A 26,292-nucleotide genomic window follows, 5' to 3' on the forward strand; every position below is an offset into this window, starting at 1 on the left:
TAGTAATCTCCACAGAAATTCACTGTGGTGTAAGATATATGACTACAGAGAAAAAACATGGATAAGAAATCCACCAAGAGTAAAGATCCTGTCTTTAGAGATACGCTTCATAAACATCAAAACAATAAAAAATTAGATCAAATAAAAATAAAAATTAGTAAATGGTCACCAAAACATGCTATTTAGGAAAACTTGTAGTAGAATAAAAGCTTCTTGTTAAAGCTTATACTCTTGCAATAGCATAAATAATTTTTTTAAAAGCCTGAACAGTGCAGTCTTTTGAGTATTATTTTTAACTTTGTAGCTTGCTGTATCACTTTAACAGTCTCTAATACAACATTCCAAAATAAACCTTCTCTGGCATTTTGCCTCCTATTTCGAAGTTAACTTTAGCACCTCAGCTCATGTTAAGAGGTTAAAGTTTCCTCCATCACTCAACTTTGCCCTCCAAATGACATTTGTATCTCCCTTTCTTTAGCAGATCCTGCTTGATAACATTCCTTACTGCTATTATTTACCTTTTTCCCAAGGAAATAACCTGAAGGATCTACAGCCAGAGCTCCCTGTTCTTCAGTTTGTGTTACACTACATGCTGTTTCAACTTTCTTTGGCTTAAGACCAGGTTGTTGACTTTCTTCTTTTAGTTTTACTATATTTTTCTTTGTTCCTATACTTTTCTCTTTTCTCAGTTCTTCATAGGTGAAACCCAAAGAAGACATTAATTCTTTTAAATTTTTATTTTCTAAAATAAAGTTTGCATTTGCTTTCTGAAATTGATCAAGCTGTTCTGAAGCTTCTTGCTTGATTCTGTCCATCTCTCTTTGCAGTACACATTTTTCCTCCTGTAAGTGAGAAATGGTTTGATAACAGCTAGTTTTGCAGTCTTGGAGTTCTGAAACTAAGGTCCTGTATTTGTCTTGCTCACACTTTATCTCTGCCAAATGTCCCAACAAAGTTTCTTTTTCACCTTCTGAAAGAGCTATTCTTTGTAAATTTCTCTTTCTCTCTTGCATTAATTCATTGTATTTTGCTACATAGTTCTCCTTGTCTTGTAATAGTTTAGCCATTTCTTTGAAGCACCTGCTTCTTTCTTCTTTCAGGTCAGAAAGCAGCTGGAAGTACCTCATTTTCCTTCTATTCAGGGATAGAACGCTCCCATGAAGTTTATTTGATGCAATTGTCCATGAGTCTTTTTCAGAATTCCTGTTTTTCTCTTCAACATATGAGAGATTCTTAGAAAAAGTTGCAACTAAAAATGTTCCTGGGGTCATGGTACTTTCTTCTGTAAAGTTATTATAACATCCACCAGCAACTTCTTTCTCATTAAGTAAGTTTTGGAATGAAAGAACATTAGCTTCATCTGCTGCTAAAACATTTTGAAAATATCCATCCATCTCCTCTTCAAGGGCACACATCATCTGAGCATATCTGTCATTCTCCTGTTGCAATATACAGACTTTTTTGGAGTAATTCTCATTCTCTTGCATCAGCAGAAATATCCTCTGAGAACACGCAGCCACTGCCTTTTCCAGCCCAGATATTCTCACATTACATTCATTTCCAGCTTCCCAGGTTGACAGATGACAGAAACACTTATAAAAACTGTTCCCTGGCTGGAATAGTTTGCTTAAGCACACAGGCCCCTCTTGCAGAGGAAACAGACAGTTTAGTGGATATTTCTCTTCATTCAATGAAAAAAAATTCTGAGAGCATTCATGTTGCACATTTTTAGCAGCTATTTTTTGACATGAGAAATTCTTATTTGGTTCACATAGTTTCAAGGTCTGGTCTTTCCTTTTTGTCAGGCCAACATTGCTGGAGGGGCTTGTTTGGTGAGTTGGTTTCTGAGCCTGCTTTCCTTTCCCTTCCATTTCAATTATGTCTTCTCCATTACATCCACTATTCACATCAGGGATGCAGTTTTCTGAAATATTTTCTTCTTTCTTCATTCGTTCAGAACTCCCTTTGAAACATTTTTTAAAGTCTTTAAAATCAACAGATAAACTCTGTGGACCCTGTGTGCTATGGAGACTCTCTTTGGCTTCCACTCCTTGCTTCCCAGGACTGAATAATTCAGTTTTGTTGGAAATTTTAGAACTTTCCTCAAGACCATAGGTCACCTGTTGTTGTAGGGCTTTGTCATTCTGTATTCCTTCTCTTTCAGCTCTCCCTGTAAAGATTTTTTGGTGATATTTTTCATTATCAACATCTTTTTCTAGACATTTGTTCTCACTCACACTTCCTGGCAGGATTTGCTTGTTTCCCCAATGGTTTTTCATGTTGCATTCCTGTACAGATGTGAAAATTTCAGCCACAGTGGAAGGCAACGTTCCATGAAGTTCAGTAGCTCTGTCATAAAATCCTCCTTTTGCAACAATGCAAAGGCCATCAGACCAAAGATTAGTATTTGTCTCACAGAAACTCAAATTCCTCACTTTCTTCTCAGTGGTGAAAGCTGTTATGTGACACCTTCCAGGCTCAAACAAGGTCAGTTGGAGCTCCTTCCTCATCAAAATTTCCACCACAGAAGCAGGGAATGTCTTCACTGGTGGAGTTATAGCATGTTCCTTCAAGAGAAAAAGGTTTTCTTCATCTTCGGTTTCCTTACTTGTCTCATCATCGGGTAACTTCTCAGAACAAGGGTGAAGCAGTCCTGCTGCATGATGACTTGGGGTACACCTGACCAAAGTGGAAGTGTCCTCCAGAGTATTTGCCCTCTGTGGTCCAAGGGTGACCTGACAATAACAAATGAGAAACTCAAAAATATATGCAAAGTAACATACTAATCATATTTTGTTTTTTCCTTCATTGACAAAACACTCGATTACAAACAGATGAGAAAAAAATATTTCAATACAAAGTGTTTTCAAATAATTTAAAGACTTGCAATGAGAGTAATGTTACAAATTAGGTATGAGTAATTCAACCATTGTCTTAGTGCACACCTGTATGTGTGCAGCTTGTAGAGCATCTGTAGTAGCTATGATTTAAAGCTAGTTTTACATTCACCTTTAAATACACCAACTCTTCATTTTCTCTCCAATTTCACTTGCTCCCTGTGCACAAAGACGGCAAGAACAGCAGTAACTTTTCTTCTCACCTGGTCAGTCTCAGCTAGAGCAGCAACTTTCACAAAGGCACTGGAACTGCATTCCAAAACTGGCACAAGGTCTTCTGGTAGCTCCTCCATCTGCTTTGGTCCCTCACAACTACACGCTGGTGTTTCTGTTATGATAAAGCACTGGCAAATGTAATGTCACTCCCAGGTAGTTACACAAAAAGCAAACCCAAAACCATCCAAGCACATGTTCTGAATAGAAAAATATTTTAGTGAGAGTATGCTCAAAATTGCCTTCTCTACCAGCAGCATACATCACCACTGATACAGATACAAGCATGATGGCAGACACGAAAATGAGCTTCATAAAAACCCCATAAATATCGAGGTCTAAACCAAGGCGTATTTGGGGTTCATGGTTTCCAGTTCCCAAAGCATTTAGAAATAGAAAATACATTTCATTGCAGTGGGCAGGTGAAAACTTAGGGATTAAATTCACAGGTTAAAATTACTCAGTGCAGGTCTGCATTTACATACACTAAAATTTGCGATAACATTCCCATTAATTTATGTTGGAAGAATTTACCTGATATAATCTGCCAAGAAAAGAGCTTTGACATTGTTTGGTCTGAAGAGCAAATCTGTCTGCTGCATGGCATTCCCAAATACTATACTTCATCCAGGACATACAATGTACCCTCTCACCTCTGAAATTTCTTGAAAGTTCTAGGATTTCTTGTGAAAGCTCATATTTGAATAGTAGCAAACAGTTATCGTTTCACCTTCCCCAGATACAGTTTAGAGATTAGGAGGATTTTCAAAGGGTTTACAGCTTTTAAGTCACATACACCCCATAAACAAAATCATCTTCACTTTGATGGCATAGAAATGAAAGCAAAAAGTCAGATTTCTTTGCATACCAGACTCTTTATCATGTAGCAGCACAACTGGAGTTTGAGTAGCTCTGCTTCTGAGTGAATCTGAGACTGCCCTCCATTTCAGATTCTGAACTTCATCCTGAATTAGCTCTCCATTCTTAATGGGAAAAGGAGGAGGAAAAGGAAAAAAACCCACATATATATACATATATATGGTGTTTGTGATATGAAAAACAGGCATATGAATTTTCTTTGCTATTTCACATTCAAAAGATCCATTACTTCATTAGAACTGTTATTTTTTCATACAATTTTCTTATTTCAACATTTTCCAGTAAATGCTGTAACTAGTTTTCCCTTCATACTTTACAAAGCATTAAGGACGAAAATCTGAGTCATAAGCATGTAATATGTCAGATCACAGGTGGAACAGTGACTAAATTATACGGTCATCAACAAAGATAAAAGAAAGTCTAATCAAGTAGGGAATAATAGTTCAATGCCCAGCTACAATTGTTCCTAAGTTGGAAGAACTCAAAGTGGAATAACCACGCCAAACAAAGTTTTGGTTTTCCATTGATAATTTAATTGCATACTTCATATTCTGTTCTTGACATTTATCATGAGTCCCTGATTGAATTTGAAAATTTTGACACTTCCTGATGCAAAGCAGATACCCCTATTGCATGATAACAGCAGATCACATTTCATATGCACTGTGCTCATTTCCAGTGAACAGAGAATCAGATTTGATTGTCTCAACAAAACACATCATTAAGACAGTAACCAAAACAGCTACAGCACAGAAACCAAGCCAACACAGGCACTTTTGTCTTCCTGCAGTGCTCTGCATCAAATGCCAGCAGAAAATAAATCTGGTCCCTTTGCATTGAGCTGCAATTTTAAAATTACATATGGATGGGAAAGGCAATGACTTCCAAGTCTTCAGTTCCTAGTGAGTCAGAAAAGGCTGCTGATTTTCCACAGCACCACCAGTGAGAGTGATTTTTATTTCAGTCCAAGTCAGCTGCCTCATTGTTGTGCTCTATTAAAAGATCTTGACTGGGAGGCACAACTTAAGTGGAAACCACAGCACTTCCAAGATTTCTTCCCTTATTTTCTCAGTCGTATCAACTAATAGAATGGTTTGGATTGAAAGGTATCTTAAAGGACATCTAGTTTCAACCCCCCTGCCATGAGCAGGGACACCTTCCACCAGATCAGGTTGCTCAGGCCTCATCCAGCCTGGTCTTGAACACCGCCAGGGGTAGGGCATCCAAAACCTCTCTGGGCAACCTGTTTGAAACTAATCCCAATTCCCTGAAACTCAATCATTCCTTTCCTGCACCTTTTCATTTATTTTGTTATAGATATCAACTCTTGATTTATATGTGGGTACTGTCAAAAGAAAGTTACACAAAATGATGAATAAGACAGAAAGCTCAGGTGGCAGAACACCACACTGAGAAATCAAGACCTCAGCTGTCATGTGGAAGCTGCAGAAAGACGCATTGCTTGCGTTTTTGATACTTTTCCCTCACCTTCAACAGACCCCCCTAATGCTCACATGTAGAAACTGTGTCAACACACAGCCACATGTAACAAGCTGCTTTATTTGGTATATGTTCATTTCTCATTCAGGCATATACTGCAACTGGAATATTGCAGACAGGATGCTGATACTGAGTTTGGAAATTCAAGTTTTCCCCAAGATTTACTTGGAGACTACACTCCACCATGAGATGCAGTTCACCTCTTGGTGCTCAGTCTAACTAGATCTTGTATTGCACACAGTTTCTCATTTTTATAGCTGTCGATGGAGTATGATGAGATCAAATAGGAGTTTTATTGTAACTATTTTGGTTTAAATACTACAAGATCGAGGTGATGAGACTGAGAAATTCTATTTTAATGCACCCTGGTAAAACTCCACATAAGGGGGAAAACCCTTTTCAATTTTACAGAAAAAACACCAGATGTCTCCCTCCTCCTTTTATCATAGATACTGCATTTTCTCCCCTGCTATTTCAAGTCATTTTCTACTAGAAAAATGCAAATGTACTTGCAGTACCAAAATAGGAAGAAGAGACAATCAGAAATGCAAAGGCACAGGATTTAATGCTGTTGATGCTACACATAGTATTTAAAGAACACTATCCACTCTGCATCAAAGTAAACACAAATTATAGCCTGTTCATTTATACCAAAGACTGGATAACTGAGACTCTGATCTCCTATGACACCAGCAATGTAAATTAATACTTCAAAAAGAAATATTTAGAAAACCTCATGTAGAGAAAAAAAAATAGGCTTTTATTAGAGTACAAAATAGAAAGAATTCTGTTTCTTGAAGACTTCTGGATTGGTCTCAGGCAATTAGTCAGTTGTGTATCTTGCTTTCCCATCTTTACATAATGGGTTTTTTTCTCCTTTTCTCAATTTTATCAAACCAATAGTAATTCTTCACTACTTCTTCTCTGGCTCTGAAATCCCTCACTCCTCTTGACTTTAGCTGTGCAGTACCCTTATATTGCATTTGTTTGTTATACCTATTTACAACTCAGTGCAAGTCCCTCAAGAAGTATCTTAAAATATTTTCAAACCGTATTCTTCATTCCCAAGGAGAAGTAAATACACCAGTTAAAGTGATTATAGCAATGGCTCACGGTAAGCAGTTGGTCTTTCTGCCACCTCAGAGCATCTCCAGAGACATGTGGGGTGAGGTGCAGCTTCTGAGCTCTCCTCAGAGGTCACCCACATGCTGCTGGTTACTGCAGGATGGTCTCTCCACTCTCCCACAGAGACAACCTCCTGCAGCTCACTGCTTTGGGACTCTAGAATCACTGATGGGATAAAATCAACAGGCCTGCAAAAGTGCATTCCACTACCAGATTTAAAAAAAAAAAAAAAAAAAGTCTATATTTCCTCTAACTTTATGGGTACAAGATCCTCTCTAGCTTCTCCCAGTTCTGGAAGTACTCACAGTCTGACTGACTTCTAATATGAAAGGGTTTTGTTCATGCCCTTTACCTCTTGGTTAACTGCAGTTAAAACGAGGAGAGTTCTTGGGATATTAGGTCACAATCTGAATGAGTGTGAGGCACAGCTGATCTCACATGAAATAAAGTCTCAATAAAAATACCCTGCACCTCAGTGCATGAAGAATAAAACTTTGTTTGAGGTCCACTCTGTGAAAATAATTGTTCCTTGTCAGCAAAATGAATTGGCAGAAGCTGAATGCCATATTACAGCATGAGCAGAGCTTTCCCATGCAGTGCTGGAGTGAAGTGCTCGAGGCAAACAAGTTCTATTCAGTGTATTCAGGGCATATCACAATGCTACAGAGCCACAAACCATTGACTATCTCAGCTCATTTGTCATGAATGCTGCCTCCATCTTCCCTTGTTTACCATTACCCAGAAAATCCCAGAGACAACATTTATTGTCAAGAGTGCTTTTTTGCTCCAGCATTTGGGCATGAATAACACGCAAAAATTCATCCAACCATATGTGTCCTCCTCCACTGAATGGTGTCCACAAGGCAGGTCTCAGAAGTTCTGGGCTCTGCTTTTAGTGCCAATCTCATTCAGATTGAGACCTTTTGCTGTGAGCACACCACTTCAAAGGTTAAGGAAAAAAGGTTTGTTGAGTGTTCTCAACGTGCACCTAACAAAAGCTCTGATGCAATGAAGCTCCAACTACTGATTCTGCTGGGTGTGAAAGAGACACTGGGAAGTACTAATGAATAAACAATAATAAGAAAAAAAATCAGGCAGGATAAAGCCTCACACTTGCATCTTGACTGTACCTCTCATGACAGGTGTAATCCAGGGTGATACAAAGATAAAAATAATTACATTTTGTATTATTTTTACTTACCAGTTGACTTACCACGTCAACACCGTTGTCCCCATCCACCAATCTTGTAAGTTCTGAGTAGTTTTCTTTCTTCTTTTTCAACTTCATAGTACCTTGATCATTTAAAGTTCTGTTTTCATCTAAAAGCTCTTCCACTTTTTCCTTTAGTTTGATTTCAGATAATTTTAAACTATAGACATGATGGTGAGATTCTTCCAATTTTGTTCTGAGAAAGTCTTCAGTGTTCTGAGAGCACTGCAGTTCGGTCAGCAGGTCTGCCTGTTCTCTTCTAGTGTTCTCTTCTTTTTCCCTCAAGAACTTCAGGTTTTGTTGCAATGCCTTGAGGTGGCTTTTCACATCATGCTCCACATTTTCAATATAACTCTTCCATTCCATTTCTTCCCTGCCAGGGTGTTTACAGCCCTGAGTCCCACTGCACACTGACTTCAGCTTCTGCTGGAGGTGCTGCACCATTCCCTCTTCTAACTTGGATGTCAAAAGAGCAATATGGGCATTAAGATCTAGGACTTGCTTTTCCAGCCTAGATACCTCACCCTGAAGGTAACAGTCCCTTTTCCTCAGTACTGCTGTCTGTTGTCTCTGCCTTTGTTTGTAGTGCTCAAAATATTCTGACTGGCTTTTTATTTCATCCTCTTTTGTCTTCAGCTGCCTCTGAAGCCAATGCAATTTTTCCTTGTGCTTCTTCTCTGACTTCTTTTGGTTTTCAACCTATCATTTCAGTGAGATGTACAGTTAACAACTTAATATCAAAGCTCCTGTTCCCTTACAATTTTTCTTAATTTAGTGATAGTTCTGCCCTTATTTTCTGAAAATTCAGGAATGACACAAGTAGAAATTTTTTAAAGCCAGTAAAATACTGCATTTAGAGCAAAAATAACCTGCTTTGTCATTTCAGCCATCACCAAACATCTCAGTAGGAACCAAATAAAACAAACTCATCCACATGTGCTACTACATGACATACAGGAACCTTTTAAACACATTTTGGAATGTTCTAAAGTACATATTAAACCAAAATAAACCTTAGAACTGTAATTCATATATCCAGCTCTGATTTATACAGTAACAGATCCTTAACACTGACAGTACTGTAGCACTGGGGTGTTACAGGCAGGGGAGCTGTGGTTCTGTTATAGAAAACAGGACACACACTTTCCAGAGCCCAGGATTTTCCCCATTGCTCTTCACTATACCTGTCATCTGTCAGCTCCTCTTATGGGACTGCTGAAAAAGGAGAAAGGAACAGATGCCTTTTGAAACACTGAGAAACTTTGGTTTCCTTTGCACCACAGTGTGCTTGAACACAGAGACTTGGAGGTGAAAGATGCCAGGGAAAGGCAGAAGAGGCTGTCATGAGTCCTGTACTGCCCTTGCTTGGAGCAGAGCAAGAGCCACCAGCATCACAGGGACACTGCAGCAGCTTTGAAGCAAGACTGAAGGCACAGAGGCATGAAGGAATGACTTTGGTTTTTTTCAAGGACTTCTTTAGATCAGTCATTTTGATCATCAGTACTTTCCTGTCTGAGGCATTCACTGGCAAGGACTGGTCAGAAGGAACACTAGGCTGAAAAGTCAGGTAGATATAAGCTAATATTTTGTTTTTAACTCTTGATGGGAATATATGTCTAAGCTTCCCAAGTCTTGAAAAATACATTTCACTTTTAATTACAAAAGCAGACACTATTCCCCATTCTGGTGAATCTTGCCACACAGTACTGGTGTCCTGTTGGAGTATTCAACTTTGACCTAAAATGCTGCATAAATGTTTATGTTATGATAAACAGAATTGAAAGACACTGTTTCACTGAAGCCTGCTCCTGAAAACCTTTCATTCCTTTTCCATTTTCATGAATCCATCGAATAAATGAGCCAACTAGTTAAAAATGCCTGTTGTATGGGGCTAGAAAGATAAAGTCTGACCTAAGAAGGAGTGCACAGAGCAGATTCTAGGGAGAAAGTAAGAAGGGGGAGCATAAATTCAATCAAGGGCCTGAATGAGAGAAATAACAGCAGTGCCATCAAAAACAACAGAGAAATAGAAAACTGGGAGGCGCAAAAAAAAAAAAAAACCTCCAAAACATTATTCTGATTTCTTTGGTTGTAGCAAAAGAGAAAGGCTGGGACCATTTATTGCTTAAAAGCAGAGGTCACTGGAGATGAACTTCACTTATAAATGACTATCACAAAGAGGAAATAAACTAGGTCATTTGCAGCAATATCCCCTCACCAAGTGCATCAGGTCCTCCTGAAGGCTTTGCAGTTTCCCTTTAACGCGCAGATTGGCATTTTCAACCTGGTCCAGCTTCACACAAAGTTGATCAGTCATCACAAGAAGTGATTTGTGTGACAGCTCCAGCTCTTTCATCCTGTGATAATGGGAATGAACATTTTTGCTCAGTAGATACCACAGCACAGTTCCAGATGGATAAGCGGTAAGAAGCAACGCATCAATTTATCTTTATTTTTGTATTTGCCCCCCAAAAATAAAATAGTAACAAAGTTTTGATCACTAATATAACAAGCATTTAATTCTTAACAAGTCTACTGGGGTTTGCACATTATGCTGGAGTGTGTGTCAAAACTGTTAAAGATAACACCTTTCTGCTGACTTAATAATATCACAAGTAAACACATTTACCAGATTTTTGTTCAATGGAGTTTGGCATGTTATATGATGTAGCAACTCACCATAAAGACAACCACAACACTTCAGTCTCTGCATGTACCTGATGATAGGATTGTGGCAGGTTCATAATCAGTGAAACTCAATTTTTATGACAGTAAATGCTTCCCATCAAAATTAACATTACGGGCAACCTACAAGTACCTATGTTTTAGGAGCTGAAGTGAAAATATCTTACTTGTGACATGCCTTCAGTGGGTACTAAACCTACAGAGCATAATTGTATTGACTTTGTCCACAAAGATGGATTTTGACAAAACACAGGTTTGCTTTGCTTGTTCCTATTCAAATGGTAGTATAAAATTACAAACTATGGTATGAAAATATTTTAAAAAAAAGATTAATTATTATTGTGAAAAAGCCCATTATTAAAATATTTCTGACATAATTACTTGATTAATTCAAAGCAATTAAAAATTATATAAATAAGTGTTTTAAGGCCATTTATATTTCCTATCCTTTTTAACTTTTACATTCTTTAGAACAGTGCTGTTGCTGACTATCAAAACCTTATTATTCTAGTCAAATGTATAATTAATGCTTGATGGCACCTTCATCTACTGTAATGGTTAGCACTGACACATTAAATTAGATTAAGCTTTCTGAAAAAAGGAAATTTTTTTACAACACAAAATTCCAAATTAACTCTTATTTTAAAAGGAAAGGAATATACTTGCCAAACAGAATTTGCATCATATGAATATTTAAGAATGAAACATCCTGAGAAAACTGCCTGGTTATTTTTTGCAACAATATGTTAGACCATGCTGTAAATCTTACTTATATAATAATTCTTAAAAATTTATTATTGCATTTCTATTCTGACAGCTATAGAAAATAGACATTAATCTTCTACAACACTCTAAAAACACAGAAAGCCTTTCTTTTTACTGGTTCTGCATGTATCATTTGACAACCAGTACACAGGGCAAAGTGAAGAGTACATTTGTCACACAATAATAAATTTTAATGCAAACCCCCCTTTCATTTACCTATTTCTTAGGATGGAATCTGACTCCACGTACTCCTCTAGAACACTTTTCAGTTTTTCCTCTGACTTTTCCAGCTCTTTTATTCTGACATTCAAATTCTCTTCTCCAGCACTGTTAACTTTTTCATCAGGTGTGCCTGCATCTTCTAATTCCTGGAAAACCCAGGAAGTAGCAACTTTAACACTGAAATTCAGCATAGCAAATCCTTCATTACTGGGCATTCTAATACAGTAACAAAATTCTTGTTCTCTTCCAGACGAAGGATCCATGATGAAAAAGAGCCCAAATTAGATTCTCAATGTACTAGAGTCTAAGCATGCAACAACACAGTCTAAGCCTCTGGTGATCAAATGAACAGTCCTTCTTGATTCTGAACACATTTATTATTTATGAGAAAGTCTCATTTCATTAGCCCCATTAGCATGTATGAAGGGAGTTGCTGTTTACAACAGGAGATCCCCATAAAAGATTCAGTTAGACTAATTAATAAAGGAATTAGTCATCAAAGCTTTGAAAAGAGAATAATTTCCTACTAACCATGGGAGTTTAACACTAGTGTGTTTACTTTGGATAAATATATTACATTATTATTGTTTCAAGACAGAAGATTAAAAAAAGGATATTTCCTATTCAAAAGGTATTCTATAACTATTTCAGAGAAAACATTCTGTTTATCTAATTGGTATTTTGTAATTCTGCATGCAGTATTTTATTTGTATCTACTTCTGACAGGTCATGAAACCACAGCTGAAAGAAATTTTCAAATTTGGGCTTGAGAAGGCAAGCTAAGGTTGGTTCTCTTCTTCTGCCTCTCTGAGTCATAGATCTAAAAATTCTTCAGAAACTCACTTCAGTAATATAGTCTTATAACTGTGTCCTGGTTTCTGCTGGGACAGAGATAATTTTCTCCTTAGAAGCTGGCACAGCACTGTGTTTTGGATTTAGGATGAGAAAATGCTGATCACCCTCTGATGTTTTGGCTGCTGCTCAGCAGTGCTCACCCTGCTTCAAGGACTCTTCAATGGCTCACGCTCTGCCAGTGAGGAGCTGCACAAGGAGCTGGGGGGGAGCACAGCTGGGACAGCTCATCCAAACTGTCCAGAGGGATATTCCACACCACAGAGCTTCCTTCTCACTATATAAACAGAAGGGAATTACCCAGGAAGGGACCAATTGCTGTTCAGGAACTGGCTGGCCATTGGTCAGCAGGTGGTGGGAAACTGCAGTGCAAAGCACACTTGCTTGAGTTCTGTTAAATTCTCTCTCTCCCTCCTTATAATTACAATTATTAGCACCAGCATATTATTGTAGTAATATTTTGTCTCAATTATTAAACTGTTTGTTTCTCAACCCAAGAGATTTACCTCTTCTTTCTGACTCTCCTTCCCACTGGTGGAGGGAGGGTGTGGATGGAGCAAGGAAGTGGCTGCATGGTGCTGGCTGGCAGCTGGGTTAAACCTCAACCAGCTGCCACCTGTGACGTGCCTATGAAATGATTTTGCTACATTTGTGTTGATTTGGAATTGGATCTGTTACTGGAATTCAACCAGAACTTGGATTGATTACCAAGGAAATAATGCAATTACTTTTTTTTTTTTTTTTATTTTTTGGTAGACAAATGCTGAATCTACAGTGCAAAGAGGAAGATAAAAGTAACTTTTTTGACGCTGTACAAAATCAGTGCAAAAGATTAAAAAAAACAGTTCTCTTATCACCTCATGTTTTGATGTTTTGTTATGTGCTATTCACAGGTTCAGTCAATTACATAAAGTAACTTTGGTCAATTTTATGAACTCACTGGCCTTGTGTCAACTGCATAAGGACCTAGAGCTGAAACAATTCAGGCACTTCTCAGCCCCTTAAGAAGCCATGATACTTAAAAGCTTCAAGTATGGATAGACATCAAATAAATCCACGTGGACAACAAAGTTCACACCTCTTTGTGATACCAAGCCCAGTCTCTTCTCAGAGACCATGCCTCCCTGAGACATGTTAACATAATTATGGCCCTCTCCTGGATGGTATCACTTCCCAAATAAAACAGTATCTTCAATGCAGAGTTTCTTGAGACATCAGTATTTTGTTTCTGTTATTTGTAAATGGAATAGACACCCACACCCTGTTCTGTGACAATGGTTATCCCTGAACAGCACTGCAAAAGGCACATATAATAACAGTGAACATTGTTCTTTTCCTCATTAATAATTCACAGTGGAAGCCAAATTAACATCATTTGCAACTGTAGCATGAGCCCAGGAAAGCTGTTACAACTGACACAAGCAATGAGACACTTACAGTTCCCCTCCTCATTTATTCAGCAGGGACAGACGGTTTGAAAGCTGTGTCACAAAAAGGGAAAATCAGGCCCAAATTCTGTGATTCAGTCCATCTTGCACGGACTGAATCACAGAATAATAGAATCACTAAGGTTGCAAAAGATCTCTAGCAGCACCAAGACCAACCACTAACCCAGCAGTGCCAAGACCAGCATTAAACCATGTCCTCAAGTGCCACATCCACCTTTGAACATTTCCAGGGATGGTGATTCTACCAGCTCCCTGGACAGCCTACTCTAAAGCCTGAAAAACCTGTTAACACACTGTACCTGTTCCCAGCTCTACAGCAAGTACCAATATACAACAGATAGTGAGACTGTAATGATCTGTTTTCCAAAAGTACAAATCCTGCTAGCTCAGTGCAGAAAAAGACCATCATAAATGTAATGGGAAATGTCAGCCCAGTCAGACAGTTTTCTTGAGAAAACTGTCACATGTGCATTACAATGTAATGAAAAAACACATAACAAAATAAGGAAACGAAACTGTTCATACCTTCTCTGCCTTTTAAGAAGACCCTCTCCTGTCCGTGCAGTGCGCTTATTGTGGCAGCCACATGCTCTGACCATTTTGTGCTTGTAGTTCCATATTCAAAACAGTGACGAGCAAATCTGTGTCTATGAGAAGTGTTTCTTTGCCAAGTGAATCCTTGTTCCTTCACTAGCACCAGGTTTGAGAACCTCAAGCTCTGTTTACCTTCTGTTGTGGTCCTTTGCTTTTGAGTGATGCCAGGACTCTCTCTCGCAGTGAAGGTTTTATTTTCCCACATTCTGTCATCACACTGCTAAAACTCAACTAAACATGAAAAATTTCTATTTGAAAATACATTCTAGAAATGCTTGTACCTTTTGAACAATATATTGTGAGCAGCACATTCTTTTGGAGACTGAGATTCCAGACTTTTGCATGATCCTCGTTTCCAAGGTAAATTGTGCTTTCTACCAGGGTTATTCTGACCCTGACGTCAGCCACAATTTGCTGCATGTGACTGAATTAATCCTGTGGAGTGTCTCAGCTCCCTCTGCAGGTAAAAGCTCTTGTCCAGTGATTCTTTGTGCAGAGTCCTTCTCTTCAGAGCCTGATAATTATCTGAGAAAACAGGCTGCTTCTGAGGCTGATTCCAGCTCCTTCAACAGCTTCCTCTGTCCTTCCTTAGTTGCTCATTGCCTTATGTTATTCCTGTCAATCATAATTTCCACTTCATCTGATGTCTTATTGTAACCAGCTACTTCATGTTGGAGTTCAGTGTGTCCATGGGAGTAGACTTATTTCACAAATATGATTTTCAAGAAAATGTGAGGGAGGAGAAAGTGATCTTCTAATATTGTGCTCTTAATGTTTGCATCTTGCCTCAACATTTCAGAAATAATTAAAATTATCTATTCCTTCTGAAAATTTCTTTCCAGTTCTGAAGTATTGATTTGCTTTTCCCTCTTTGAAAGAGTAATTTTTTTTTTCATTTTCTAACCATTCTCTTAAAAAGGTCTTTGCAACTTCCACTTTTTCAATGTGTGCTTCACCCCAAATTTTTCTTGCAGTTCAGGTGGTCAGTGACTGTTTATCTACCTCTGCTGGTTGAGGTTGTGTCATTTTTCTAATGATGATTTTTTTTTATTTCACCTGAGAGGATGCCATGATTTCCAAATATTCATGTTCAACTGTTTCTCCGCTTATCACATTTTTCTACATGCCCATTTGTCCAAGTCCTTCTTTCTTCTTGAAGAGATAACTGAGCACAGCACATCATGCATTCTCTTTTCCTGACCTCTCAGGCCACCATGGAATCTGTCATTTTCCCAGTGCTGTCTTTACAAGACATTGCCTTACTTTTCAAAAACATTCAAAGAATCATATTTCCCATATAGTTCTCACCGACTTTAAAGTTTTCATACTTCAATCTACCTTGCCTTTCTCCAAAACCCTTTCTTTCTGCACCTGTGGATTTCCAGCTTAGGAATTTAATATGAATTTGACCACTGCAGGGTAGTAATTCTTTATTTGTTTCCAACTTTGAACATTTTGCTTCCTTTCAGCTATTTACTAGAGACAACTTAATGTCAAACACTTAGCTTTTTTAATATAGATATTAAAAAGGAGATCCTGTTTCTTGGGTGAAATGCAAACCACATTTGTTGAAAGCATGCAGTATGGAGACAAAGATCTCAGTACTGTAAGAAAACCATTTGGTAGTAACAGTTCACATAGCAGCCAGTAATTGCACTTGTATTTTTTCTGCTGTTTGGTTGGTGAGAGAGTGTAAGTCCTGTTTGTAATTTTTTTCAGTGTTTATGATGTGCTGGTCCTTATTTGATTGTGAAATCATTCCAGCTTGAAGCCATATCTTTTAAAAAAAATCTCTAATTTTAAGTTCAAATATTTTGCAGCTTCAAGTATTATGCAAACTGCTTTATGAAAAAATGCACCAATTTAAAGCTGCTTAATAAATATTTTCCGTATTTTTGCATGTGGACTCAGCTTTTCACTCCATAGCTTCTTTTAATAGCCTGTAAACAAAACAAAACCAAAACAGAAAACAAAAACAACAAAGAAAAGAAAAGAAAAAGTCTCCTGAGCTTTAGATAAAAAAACATTACTTTAGAAACACATGTTGGTATCAAACCCTAAATTCACAGACAGCACAATACCTTTCTGAATGTTTTATATTACCTTCAGAATAACTAGAACCAAAATTACTATCAGTAAATCATTTGGTTTGCCTTGAAACAGTTAACAGTGTTGAAAAGTCCAACTATAATTAAGGATCTTAAAATTGGCTTTTCTGTGTTAGATTAATCAGAGACATTCACCTCTGGCAAGATGAATTAAACATTGCCCTTCACACCAGCACCAGAATGTGATGTGCACTCCTAGAAATGTCAAAAGCTGAGTAGTTATGTGGCTACACAGTCACTACCCCTGTGTTATCTCCTCAAAATTCTTGTCACCAAGCTTGAATTTAATTACTTAAGTACTTATTGTTAGCAGGAAAAGTAGCACATTATATCAGCACAATGCATTTTTTTGAAGACTGTTAACATTTTCAATTTTTTAAATTTTTTTTCTCTTTTAATCTAAGGGGAACCCAGAATACTATCAGGTAATATCTATCTGTGTGGAAAACTATAAATCCCTTGAATGCATAGTATGTCAAAATATTTTAAACAGAATTTTTTAAATGCTGGTGATTTCACTGTTTATTGAATGTTTATAAAGTATCTCTGGACTTGGCCAGTATATCTTTCAACATATTAAAAGCATATATATTCATCCAGCTGTTAGCACCTCTAACTGGGACTGGTATAAAAAAACCTGGAGGAAATTCCAAAGGCAATAGTTTGGTGACTCTTAACATTATCTTTCAAACTTATCTTAACCAAAATAGCATCTGTCTTATCTGACCTCACCCAAAAAATCACTTCAAAATGTGGAAAGGTGAATAGTTTACTACAAGGCTTCATCTTTCTTCACACACCTTTCTATAAACATATGCTCACTCCTTTATAAAATAACCAGAATTTCAGAAGCAATCCCAAAAATACTGAACAATTTTGTTCAATTTCAACTACTTTTCAACTTCTAACAATCAAAAGAAAGCTCCTGCTCTTTTAAGAAAACAATAATGCCTGAGAATTACCTTCTACCCATCTGGATCTGTTACCATTTTATTGAAAAATTTATTGAAAAATAAAAACTATATGCAGCAATGCTTGTAATGAACACCCAGAGCAAGTTCCAAAGAGCATAAACAGAAAGATGATAACTGAACACACTGGACCTGAATAAACCCTAGAAAGAGCCCATAATAATACAGGTCTGATTTCTCAAAATCATTTGAGATCTGGGCAGTAGAAAATATTGTTTCATGCTAATAACATTGTTTCATGCTCATAGAAGGGGCTTAGGACAACTATTGTCATCATTCTTTTTCATCATACAGTACTGATAGCAGTTTCAAAGATGTTGATTAAACTCCCACCATAAGGAGATTCCTTGAAGATAATTCACAACAGATTACAAAGAAGAAAAAGCTTAGAAATTTTGTAAAGGTAAAAGCATTGTGTATTATTGAGTTAAAAACAAACAAAATCAAAAAGCCAAGAGTAACAATACAAATACTGTATAATATTCAAGAGCTTTAAAGCACAGTTTAATCCTGTTAGGCTGCTGAGTTACCACCCTTCCTGAAGGGCAGTGCGGAACTTGCACTGCTCCAGGGCAGACGACTGGGACTGATTTTCTAAATTGCATTTCCCTCTTGTTCTCTGTGAAAGGTGAGTAGTGGTGCTATGGCTCCTGCCACAGCTGAAGAAATTCACTGCCTTTTGCACTGAGCTGAAAGGATGAGCACACTGGGAAAGGACAGTGAGAGTGATGGCAATGTCTCAAAGGAGAGGCACAGAGGATTTTTATCCTCATCTTTCCATGTTGTGCCATTCACACTGCAACCCTCAAATCACTCATAAAAAGGAAAATTTGTTATTAATCCTAAATTAGGTCATGGCCTCAAGGATCTGGAGGAAGTGAAAGAAACTCCCTATTTTGCATGGGTGATTATGCTCACAGGGCTTCTTAGAAGGCAAAACTCAAGCCAAGTGATTCTTTGCCTCCTCTCCATCCAGCATGACACAAGGCAAGAATCTACAGCAATAACTAAACTTTCAGACAAAATGTACCTGCTCTGCAAGAATGGAAAGCACTCACTGCAGCTATGGCAGTCAGTATCTTTGAATACAAAATCATTTTGCGTTGAAAACCCAATCACATTCTGCAGAAATCTAGGAAGGAAAGTATCCAAGTTGGACTTTATAGGTGGCTCTTCCTCTCTGTGCAGGTAAAACCAGTATGCCCTTCCTCATGGTTACAGAGTCTTACAAACAATCCCTAACACATGGCAAAATCTAGAAGTCAAAAATTGAGTACAAAGAAATATAAAGAATACCAACCACACGTCTCAGCTCAGTTGTGTCATCAAGGCCACAGAATGAATGCTAGTGAAAAAAACAAAAAAAGGAACAAAAACTATAACATAAGATCAAAAGAAAATGAGGAAAAAAGAAAAGAAAGAAGATGTAAGATATGTAATATGAAATCCAGTGACATTACAGCAGTTAGACTTACATCATTAATTGAGTTGATCTGAAAGAAAGACACAGCATACCAATCTTACTTTAAAAAGCAGTAAAAAAAAATTTCAGTATTTGAGAGCAGTTTTACAATGGCAGCATCTGTGGATTCATATATATTAGGCTTGGTATTGTGATTCACTTAAAGAAGTACTTATAACGACACACACTAAAGCTTTCCTGAATCAAAGCGTACCAAGCCAAGGGCACAACCTAAATGCAACTGAAATAGCAGAGAATCAGCTGTGAGAAGAGCACAGCATGTTTAAACAGCATTTGTTCCTAGTATATCAACTCACAGATTAAAACTGAGATTTTATATCATTTTTCTGTACAGGCTCTAGAAACAGGACAGTTTGCTGAAGAATCTATAGGGCAGAAATACTGTAATATTCATGTTATGATTTGACAGAATTTTACAAAAAACTTAAAAATTGAATCCACTCCTAAAGGAAAATGAAAAGTCATACTCAGACACAGTAACAGTAAGTGGTGTATTTCCTTTTCTACCACCAGCTATAAATGCTATAAATGCTGCTGTTCCTTCAAAAGCATAAGACTTCTCTCCACAAGAAATTATTGTGCTCACTATCAGTAGCATGTAGGTGTCAGTCTGCACCCTTTAACACATTAAACCTCTAGAAGAAAAATGAGATAAAATGACAACATTCATTGCTTCCCTGACAACACAACCTTCCTTTGGGCCACCAGAATGGGATTTAATCCTAGGGAAAAAAATAATTCAAATGTAATAGGGATAGAAGGAAGCCCTCCACCCACCCAGAAGCTGAAGGTCAATAGAAAGAGATGAAGCTTTTTTGAGGTCTCTTGCTAATGTAACATTAAAGCCAAGAGGATGTTAATCATTTTAACTCATTACCAGCTTTCTGCTAAGCTTGTGATTAAGCTCTTTCTTTTCCAGTGCTTTTCCACATCCATCCGGCTGATGAACCAGCAGAGATAATGCTATTTTCCATTTCCAAAATTATCGGTCTGGCTAATCCTATACCTGCTCTGTAAACTGTAATGGCAATGCCTTAAAGGCTACGTTTTGGCAAGAGCAACATCTAGAGATGTTTATTTTTTAGAATAGGCGGACAAACAGTAATATTTGAAATAGTTAATATGTACAAATTTTGTCTATCCCTCAACATTTCTCTGCTTTGAGGAGTTGTGTAGTACTTTAGACATCACTGGCTGCTAGTCAGGAACAGCTTCAGGTATAGACATGGTCTGGGGCAGAAGAGGGCAAAGGCAGCAAAAGGGCCCTTTCAAGGGTTAAAAGAGCCCTTTTAAGGGTGAATAGTGCCTGCGTTTCTCTGCCAGCGCCAACAGGGAGCACTGCCCTCCCAAGGGATGCAGACAGACCAGCCCCAGGCACGTCATTGTGGGGTGACATAAAGCAGTAATTAAAACAGCACAGACAGCCCAGCTTCTGCAGGCTCCTCTCCTGCTCTTCCACAAACACAGACAGGTATCACGCTCTGAAAAGTGTGGGACAAGGTACACCAGAGGGGAGACAACTGCTGTGGGAGCAGAAGAGGCCGAGGGAGATGCTGAGGGAATTGGAATGGTTGCTGGAAGTGCAACTGGGAGGACTGCCACATCCTGAAAGCAGATGAAGGGATGCTGAGATCAGAGAAGGGTGAGAAAAAAACTTTTCCACACCCAGTGAGCTACTCCCTGAATCCTCCCTCTGTTCTGCCAACCCCACTGACCTCTTTCAACTCCCTCTAGAGTCCTGCAAAAGCTCTCCTTTTGCCCTTTTACCCATTTTCATCCCAAGAGAAAAAAACAATGACTGAGAACTCCACTAAGGTCTCCATTCAGCCCAGCAGTAGGTTTATTTAGGATTACATGCCCATAATTGCTGAAGAAAAGGAACATGGGACGTGACTCTTATTGGCATCTAGGCACTGGTTCAGCAAAGATAAAATAACCAAAACACTCTGCTGGGGCTAGAGAAAGACCCATTGTCAGTCCATGCTCTGAGCACAGCCTGAACTCCACAGACCTGGGAAAAACCTGAGCCCATACTCCACAAAGCTTGTGCCATCCCTAGTTTGGGAACCACAGTGACACAAATTAATTTGTTGTCTAAAGCCCTGATCAGAGCTTCTTCTTAAAAAAAAATCAGATCCATTATATTAACGTTTTTCTATATTAAAACAAGAAATACTCCTTAATTGTAGTGTTTCGCAGGCACTTCCTTAATTTTATTTTTCAGTACTTGAAAGTTTTGCAAAGCAATGCTATCCAAAGAATAGGGCTGAGCTAAACAATTTTTTCAGAGACAAATCTTTGTTCTTTTTTGATCTAAACCACAGCAAATCCTCCTTCTACTAGTCTAGAGTCTACTCAGATTCCTTGATTCCTTCCTGTAATTGACAGAAATCCTGGGTAGGAAATAATTTTGAGCAGATTAGAGACAGAGCTGCATTTCATGCAGTAACGACTCAAACTCAAATTTTGTCTTGTCTTGAAATAGATGTTGTGATGTTAGGTTAAGTACTATTAACATCAGTGCAACAGAGAAAAACAATTTTCTATGGGAAAAAAAATCTGTTGGTACTGCCCAGACATAAATTTACCTTTTCCTCAATTTCTTTGAGTTGCCTCTTTTGAAGTTCTATTTTATCTTCTAGATCTCGAATTCGCTGGAACAGAAAAAGCAAAACAGACATTATTATATCTAATTTGAAAAGCCTATGAATAAAAAAGATAAGAAATGGGTTAAAAATAAAGAGAACAAATGTCCATTATTAATGTAACACTTCCTTTACAGTTGTATTAGACATTTCCATGGCAGAATTTTCCACATTTCCATGAAACCATGGCATTTCAAACAAGCTGCATGTTCAGAACCTCATGTTTATACCAGGAAGTCTACTCATCACCACTCGTTAATCATCACTTTAACATATACACACAGACAATTCCATTTTGCATCAAAATTCTTTTTCTGCGCAACCGACAGTTTTTCTGCTTACCTAGACAGTCTGTGGATCACATTTCCTTTTAACCCTTAATTTTCTTTTCCTATAAAATGCAACCATACTTCTAGCATAGTCAGGCTATACCAGAGAAAAGAGAACACACATATTTTCAGTTTATCACAAAGATGCCATCCAGAGACTTAGCTCTGTCCTATTACCAGTCACCTCCCACCACAGCCAGATGGAATGTTTCCTTCACTGTAGCTCCCCACATTTTTAAGGATTTTTCTTGTTCAGTTTCACAAAGATTCTTCAAAAACATGACTTCTGCTGGGTCCACATATCTTATTCTTTTCTGTATCACATATCTCCTTTTTTCCTTTCTGTAAGTCACACTTTTTTTCTTATTGTTTATTTTTCTTTTGATGTTGGGGATCTTATACAATTTAGATGCATTTTATTACACTTTCAGTATATTGTACTTGTTACAGATAAGGTAGGTTATAAATATTTTTTTTCTATAGGCAGAAACCTGAAGTCTTCTTCAAGAAACAACTTCATAAAATGAGATTTTTTTGGGGATTAACTACCCAATCTCAGCCTGGCCTACAACAGCTAGGGGTGTTAGCAGTTCCTGAACTTGGAAAGACAAATTATCATTTCCTCTAATGGGGATGGTATAGGTGAGTAAAATCTGCAGCTGCTGCTGCCTCACTCCCAAATTATTTTATGACTCTCAAATTGATGTGAACAGCAGTACTTGTTTCAAAACCACATCCAGTCATCACTCACAAACCTGTGTGTATCAGCAGGTGCTGGTAGTCTCCTACCTGCCTTCAGCTCTAAGGGTAAATGCTCCACACCCATTATAGCCCAGGACAGCGGCAGCAGGGCAGCAGCTGATCCAGTGACCAGACTGCTTTGGAGAAACACAAAGTTTGGCTTGAAAATCACAAATCTAACCTGGAACTATTCCAAAAATGAAGTACACACAACCCTGCCGTTCATTTTTCCTAGGGCATGCTCCTCCACACAAATACTGAAGACAGGCCACGAGCAAAAAGGCTTTGTTATCGTTGCTCCTGTTTCAAAATGGAAGATTTCACTTAAAGCTTGTTTTGAATATTACACATTCAGTGTAAGTTAGTCAAAATCTACAGTATGTCATACTGCAGTGCTCAAAGACTTCCCCAGATATTACACAAACCAGCATGAACCAGATTACCCTCATGTGACATAAGTGAATGCACCTTTGCTGACAATCACAAATGCCCCAAGCACAGCTCAATTAATTTCACTTTTCCTCTATTCCATTTAAATTGATTTATCTATGCCCTGTTCAAGGCAAGCCTATCTCCCAAGTGATCACCATATACTGCATGTAGCAGGAATGTTACAATCACTGTGAAAAACCATGGGATGAGAAGCAGGCAGTTGGAATCACTCCCAGTATCTCTAATCCATCAGGTTAGACTCCTGTTTCTCTCCTACTCACTACAGTCATGCTGATTCCTTCTTCTAACCACATCCCAAACCTGACTGACAGACTTCAGTTCTCTGGGGGTTGTGCTCTGATGCTATGAGGAAAAATTTGACCGTAGCAAGATAAGTGGAGAGAAGCAAATTTTTAAAATATCATTTTCATCTTCAAGATTTATAATGTATTTTTCAATAACTCCTGAGACTTTGCCTTAAGAAAAAAAAAAGAATTTAAAAAGGCCACTGAACATCTGGTGGCTTTCTCACCTCAGGGTTTAGAACAAGTGTTCCTCTCTAAAAGAACAAGTTAATTAGGATAAGATGGCAATTTTAGGATTTGGGAATTCTGTTAATCAAGTAAAAATCGAGATGTTATTACTCCCTCATGAATTTTTCATCTTTTCAAGATTATACCTATCCGGCTATTTTCTCCAACTACTCAGAACAGTTCTAAAAAAAGGGCTGAGGCTTCTATTTTCCAACTCCCTCCCATAATAACTGTTAAATTTTGGGAGATGAAAGAGAATAGTTTCAAGGTGCAGAGACATATATTTTCTTTAAAATCACTTAAAACACAAAGACAACCTACCAGCTGAAAGGAATACATAAACGACTTAATTTCTTAGCACTGAAAATCTGCAAAAAAACCCCTCAAAACAACTAGATTGGTAACAGGCAGAGTGTGCTGGTTTTGGCTGGGGTAGAGTTAACTTTTTTCACAGTGGCTGGTATGTGGCTGTATTTTGGACTTGTGGTGAACATAGGGTTGATAATATAGAGATGTTGTTGTTATTGCTGAGCAGAGCTTACGCAGAGCCAAGGTCTTCTCTGCTTTTCATACTCCCTCCCGGCAGGGAAGTTGGAGGTGAATGGGAGGCTGGGAGGAGACACAGCCAGGACAGGTGACCCAAACTGACAAATGGGATAATGCAGAACAAGTGACATCATGCTCAGTATATAAAGTGGGAGGAAGAAGGTGGAAAGAGGGGAACATCTGGAATTGTGGTGTTTGTTGTTTCAAGTTCCTGGTATATGTGATGGTTCCTGCTCTTCTGGAGATGGCTCCACATCTTCCTGCTCATGGGAAGTAGTGAATTAATGTCTTCTTTTGTTTGGCTTCTCTGTGCAGCTTTTGCTTTCCCTATCAAACTGTCTTTATCTCAACCCATGAGTTTTCTAGTTTACTCTTCCAATTCTTTCCTGATCCTACTGGGGAGGGAGGGTGTGGGTGGCTGTGTGGGGCTTGGCTGCCAGAGGGGGTGAAACCACAGGAGCTCTGTTTGATTCTCAGTGTGGGGCTGAAGGGTTTGGGATAACACCAGGTTCATTGGGATGTACTAGACTGAATTTACAGCTCTTAGTGCTGTTCATCCAGGGATCAGCAGGCTCCTGTTCCTGCCATGGGGCTGATTATCTGATTAGAATCCACTGCTCAGTAGTGGCCACTTCTTGCTTTCCTGCCTGCTGTAGTGCTGTACTGCCTGTCACCCCACTGAATTGTGCCTGGGAAGGTTCTGATACCAGCCGTGGGGCAGGGCCTGGGCTGGCAGGTGGCCAGGGCACTGCTGCTGCCCTGCACAGGGTGGATGCAGCCTGCAGGACAGACACTGGTGTGTACAGATGTGTGCTCAGAGCTGCTCCAGACCTGGTGCTGAGGGCAGGTGATTGTTCAAACAGCTCGTATTCCTCTCATATGAGTGGAAATCACAGTGACAGAATACTTTTGCTGCCAATGAGTAAAATTTTGTAACTAACTTATTTGCTGCAGAAATTAAAGAGTCCAAATCTAGACAGGTCAAAATTTGTTTTAAAACAACAACCCTGGGCTGGAATTGTTCATCAGGTATCAAAGCTTGGTGTTGTTTGCTCCTAGCTGTTTACTTGCTTTCCCCTGCAGGATTATGCAGGAGGATGAAGTGGGTGTAGCCATCCCCATGAATATCCTGTGATTGCTCAGGGACAGCACTGGAAGATAACCAGCACAGTTCAGCTGTTTACATATCCTGAAAAATATTATTTAATCGCTTATTTCCATTTAACTGTAGAGAAAGCCATAGCATTTAACACATTAAAAGAATAATTTTCTCTTATTGTACCTATTTGCATTTACTGCATTATCTTGATCACAAAGACAATTTCCAAAATACAACTTCAAAAAAAAAAAAAAAAAAGTAAGGTAAATAATCATAGCTGTAACAAAAAAGTATCTCCTAGAAGTAGCAACATGTTCATCAGGCAAAGGCTATATTTAATTACTGAGAAGGAAATTACATAAAAGTTAGAGATGCCAATTAAGACCAAGACAGGACTGTTTGAGATTCGTATAAGCCTTTACATCTTTCTGTTCCTTCAATTTGCAAGAATTACCAATCAAGAAGCTGTGGACTCACGCTCAGATTTCACCAATTGATTAAATGCTTTCAGTATATTCTGATTTGTTTATGTTTGCAAAAGTGTGACTGTGACAACAAATCATGCAGAACTATTTCATTGCTATCATGAAATTCTACATATTTTATGTTTCAGGATATAAATTGATGATCATTAAGTTGAGCCTTTCCTGCTATGTGGTATAAAGTAGTAACAATTGTGCTGTAAAAGATGCATTCAGCTCTACCCCCTGACATGGCTTGCAGGAGCCTTGCAAATCCAGTATATTTTTAACAGCACAAAAAAAAGTGTGAGGAATCAACAAAATCAACTCTATTTTGCCCTCAGAACTTTGATAAGTCTCAGCTGAAAAGAAAGCCACAGGCTGTTCTTCTCTTTATTTCCTTTTTTAAAAAGAGAGGGATAGGAAATATTGATAGCAAACCTGAGTCCAGCAGTGTTTGTGTTTCCTTTGGAGTCCCTAGCTTGGTCACAGTCGGAGGGAGGATTAGGGACAATGCAGAGCAGTGCTCTGCTGGGTTCTAGCAATTCCTGTGT

General features: G+C 38.3%; 1 protein-coding gene across 1 annotated transcript in view; it reads right to left on the reverse strand.

Annotated features, from left to right (window-relative positions):
* Window positions 1–18,794: 18,794 nt before the first annotated feature.
* JAKMIP1 (janus kinase and microtubule interacting protein 1) overlaps window positions 18,795–26,292 on the reverse strand; it is an 81,801-nt gene continuing 74,303 nt past the window's right edge. Inside the window, exons 20-21 of the mRNA XM_041402593.1 lie at window positions 21,541–21,606; window positions 18,795–18,845 (exon numbers count right to left, since the gene is read on the reverse strand). Of these exons, the coding sequence (XP_041258527.1) occupies window positions 18,795–18,845; window positions 21,541–21,606 (117 nt within the window). The remainder of the gene's footprint in view (window positions 18,846–21,540; window positions 21,607–26,292) is intronic.

The sequence above is a fragment of the Onychostruthus taczanowskii genome, unplaced genomic scaffold, assembly GCF_017590055.1.
Source record: "Onychostruthus taczanowskii isolate IOZ18803 unplaced genomic scaffold, ASM1759005v1 scaffold2, whole genome shotgun sequence".
Lineage (NCBI taxonomy): Eukaryota > Metazoa > Chordata > Aves > Passeriformes > Passeridae > Onychostruthus > Onychostruthus taczanowskii.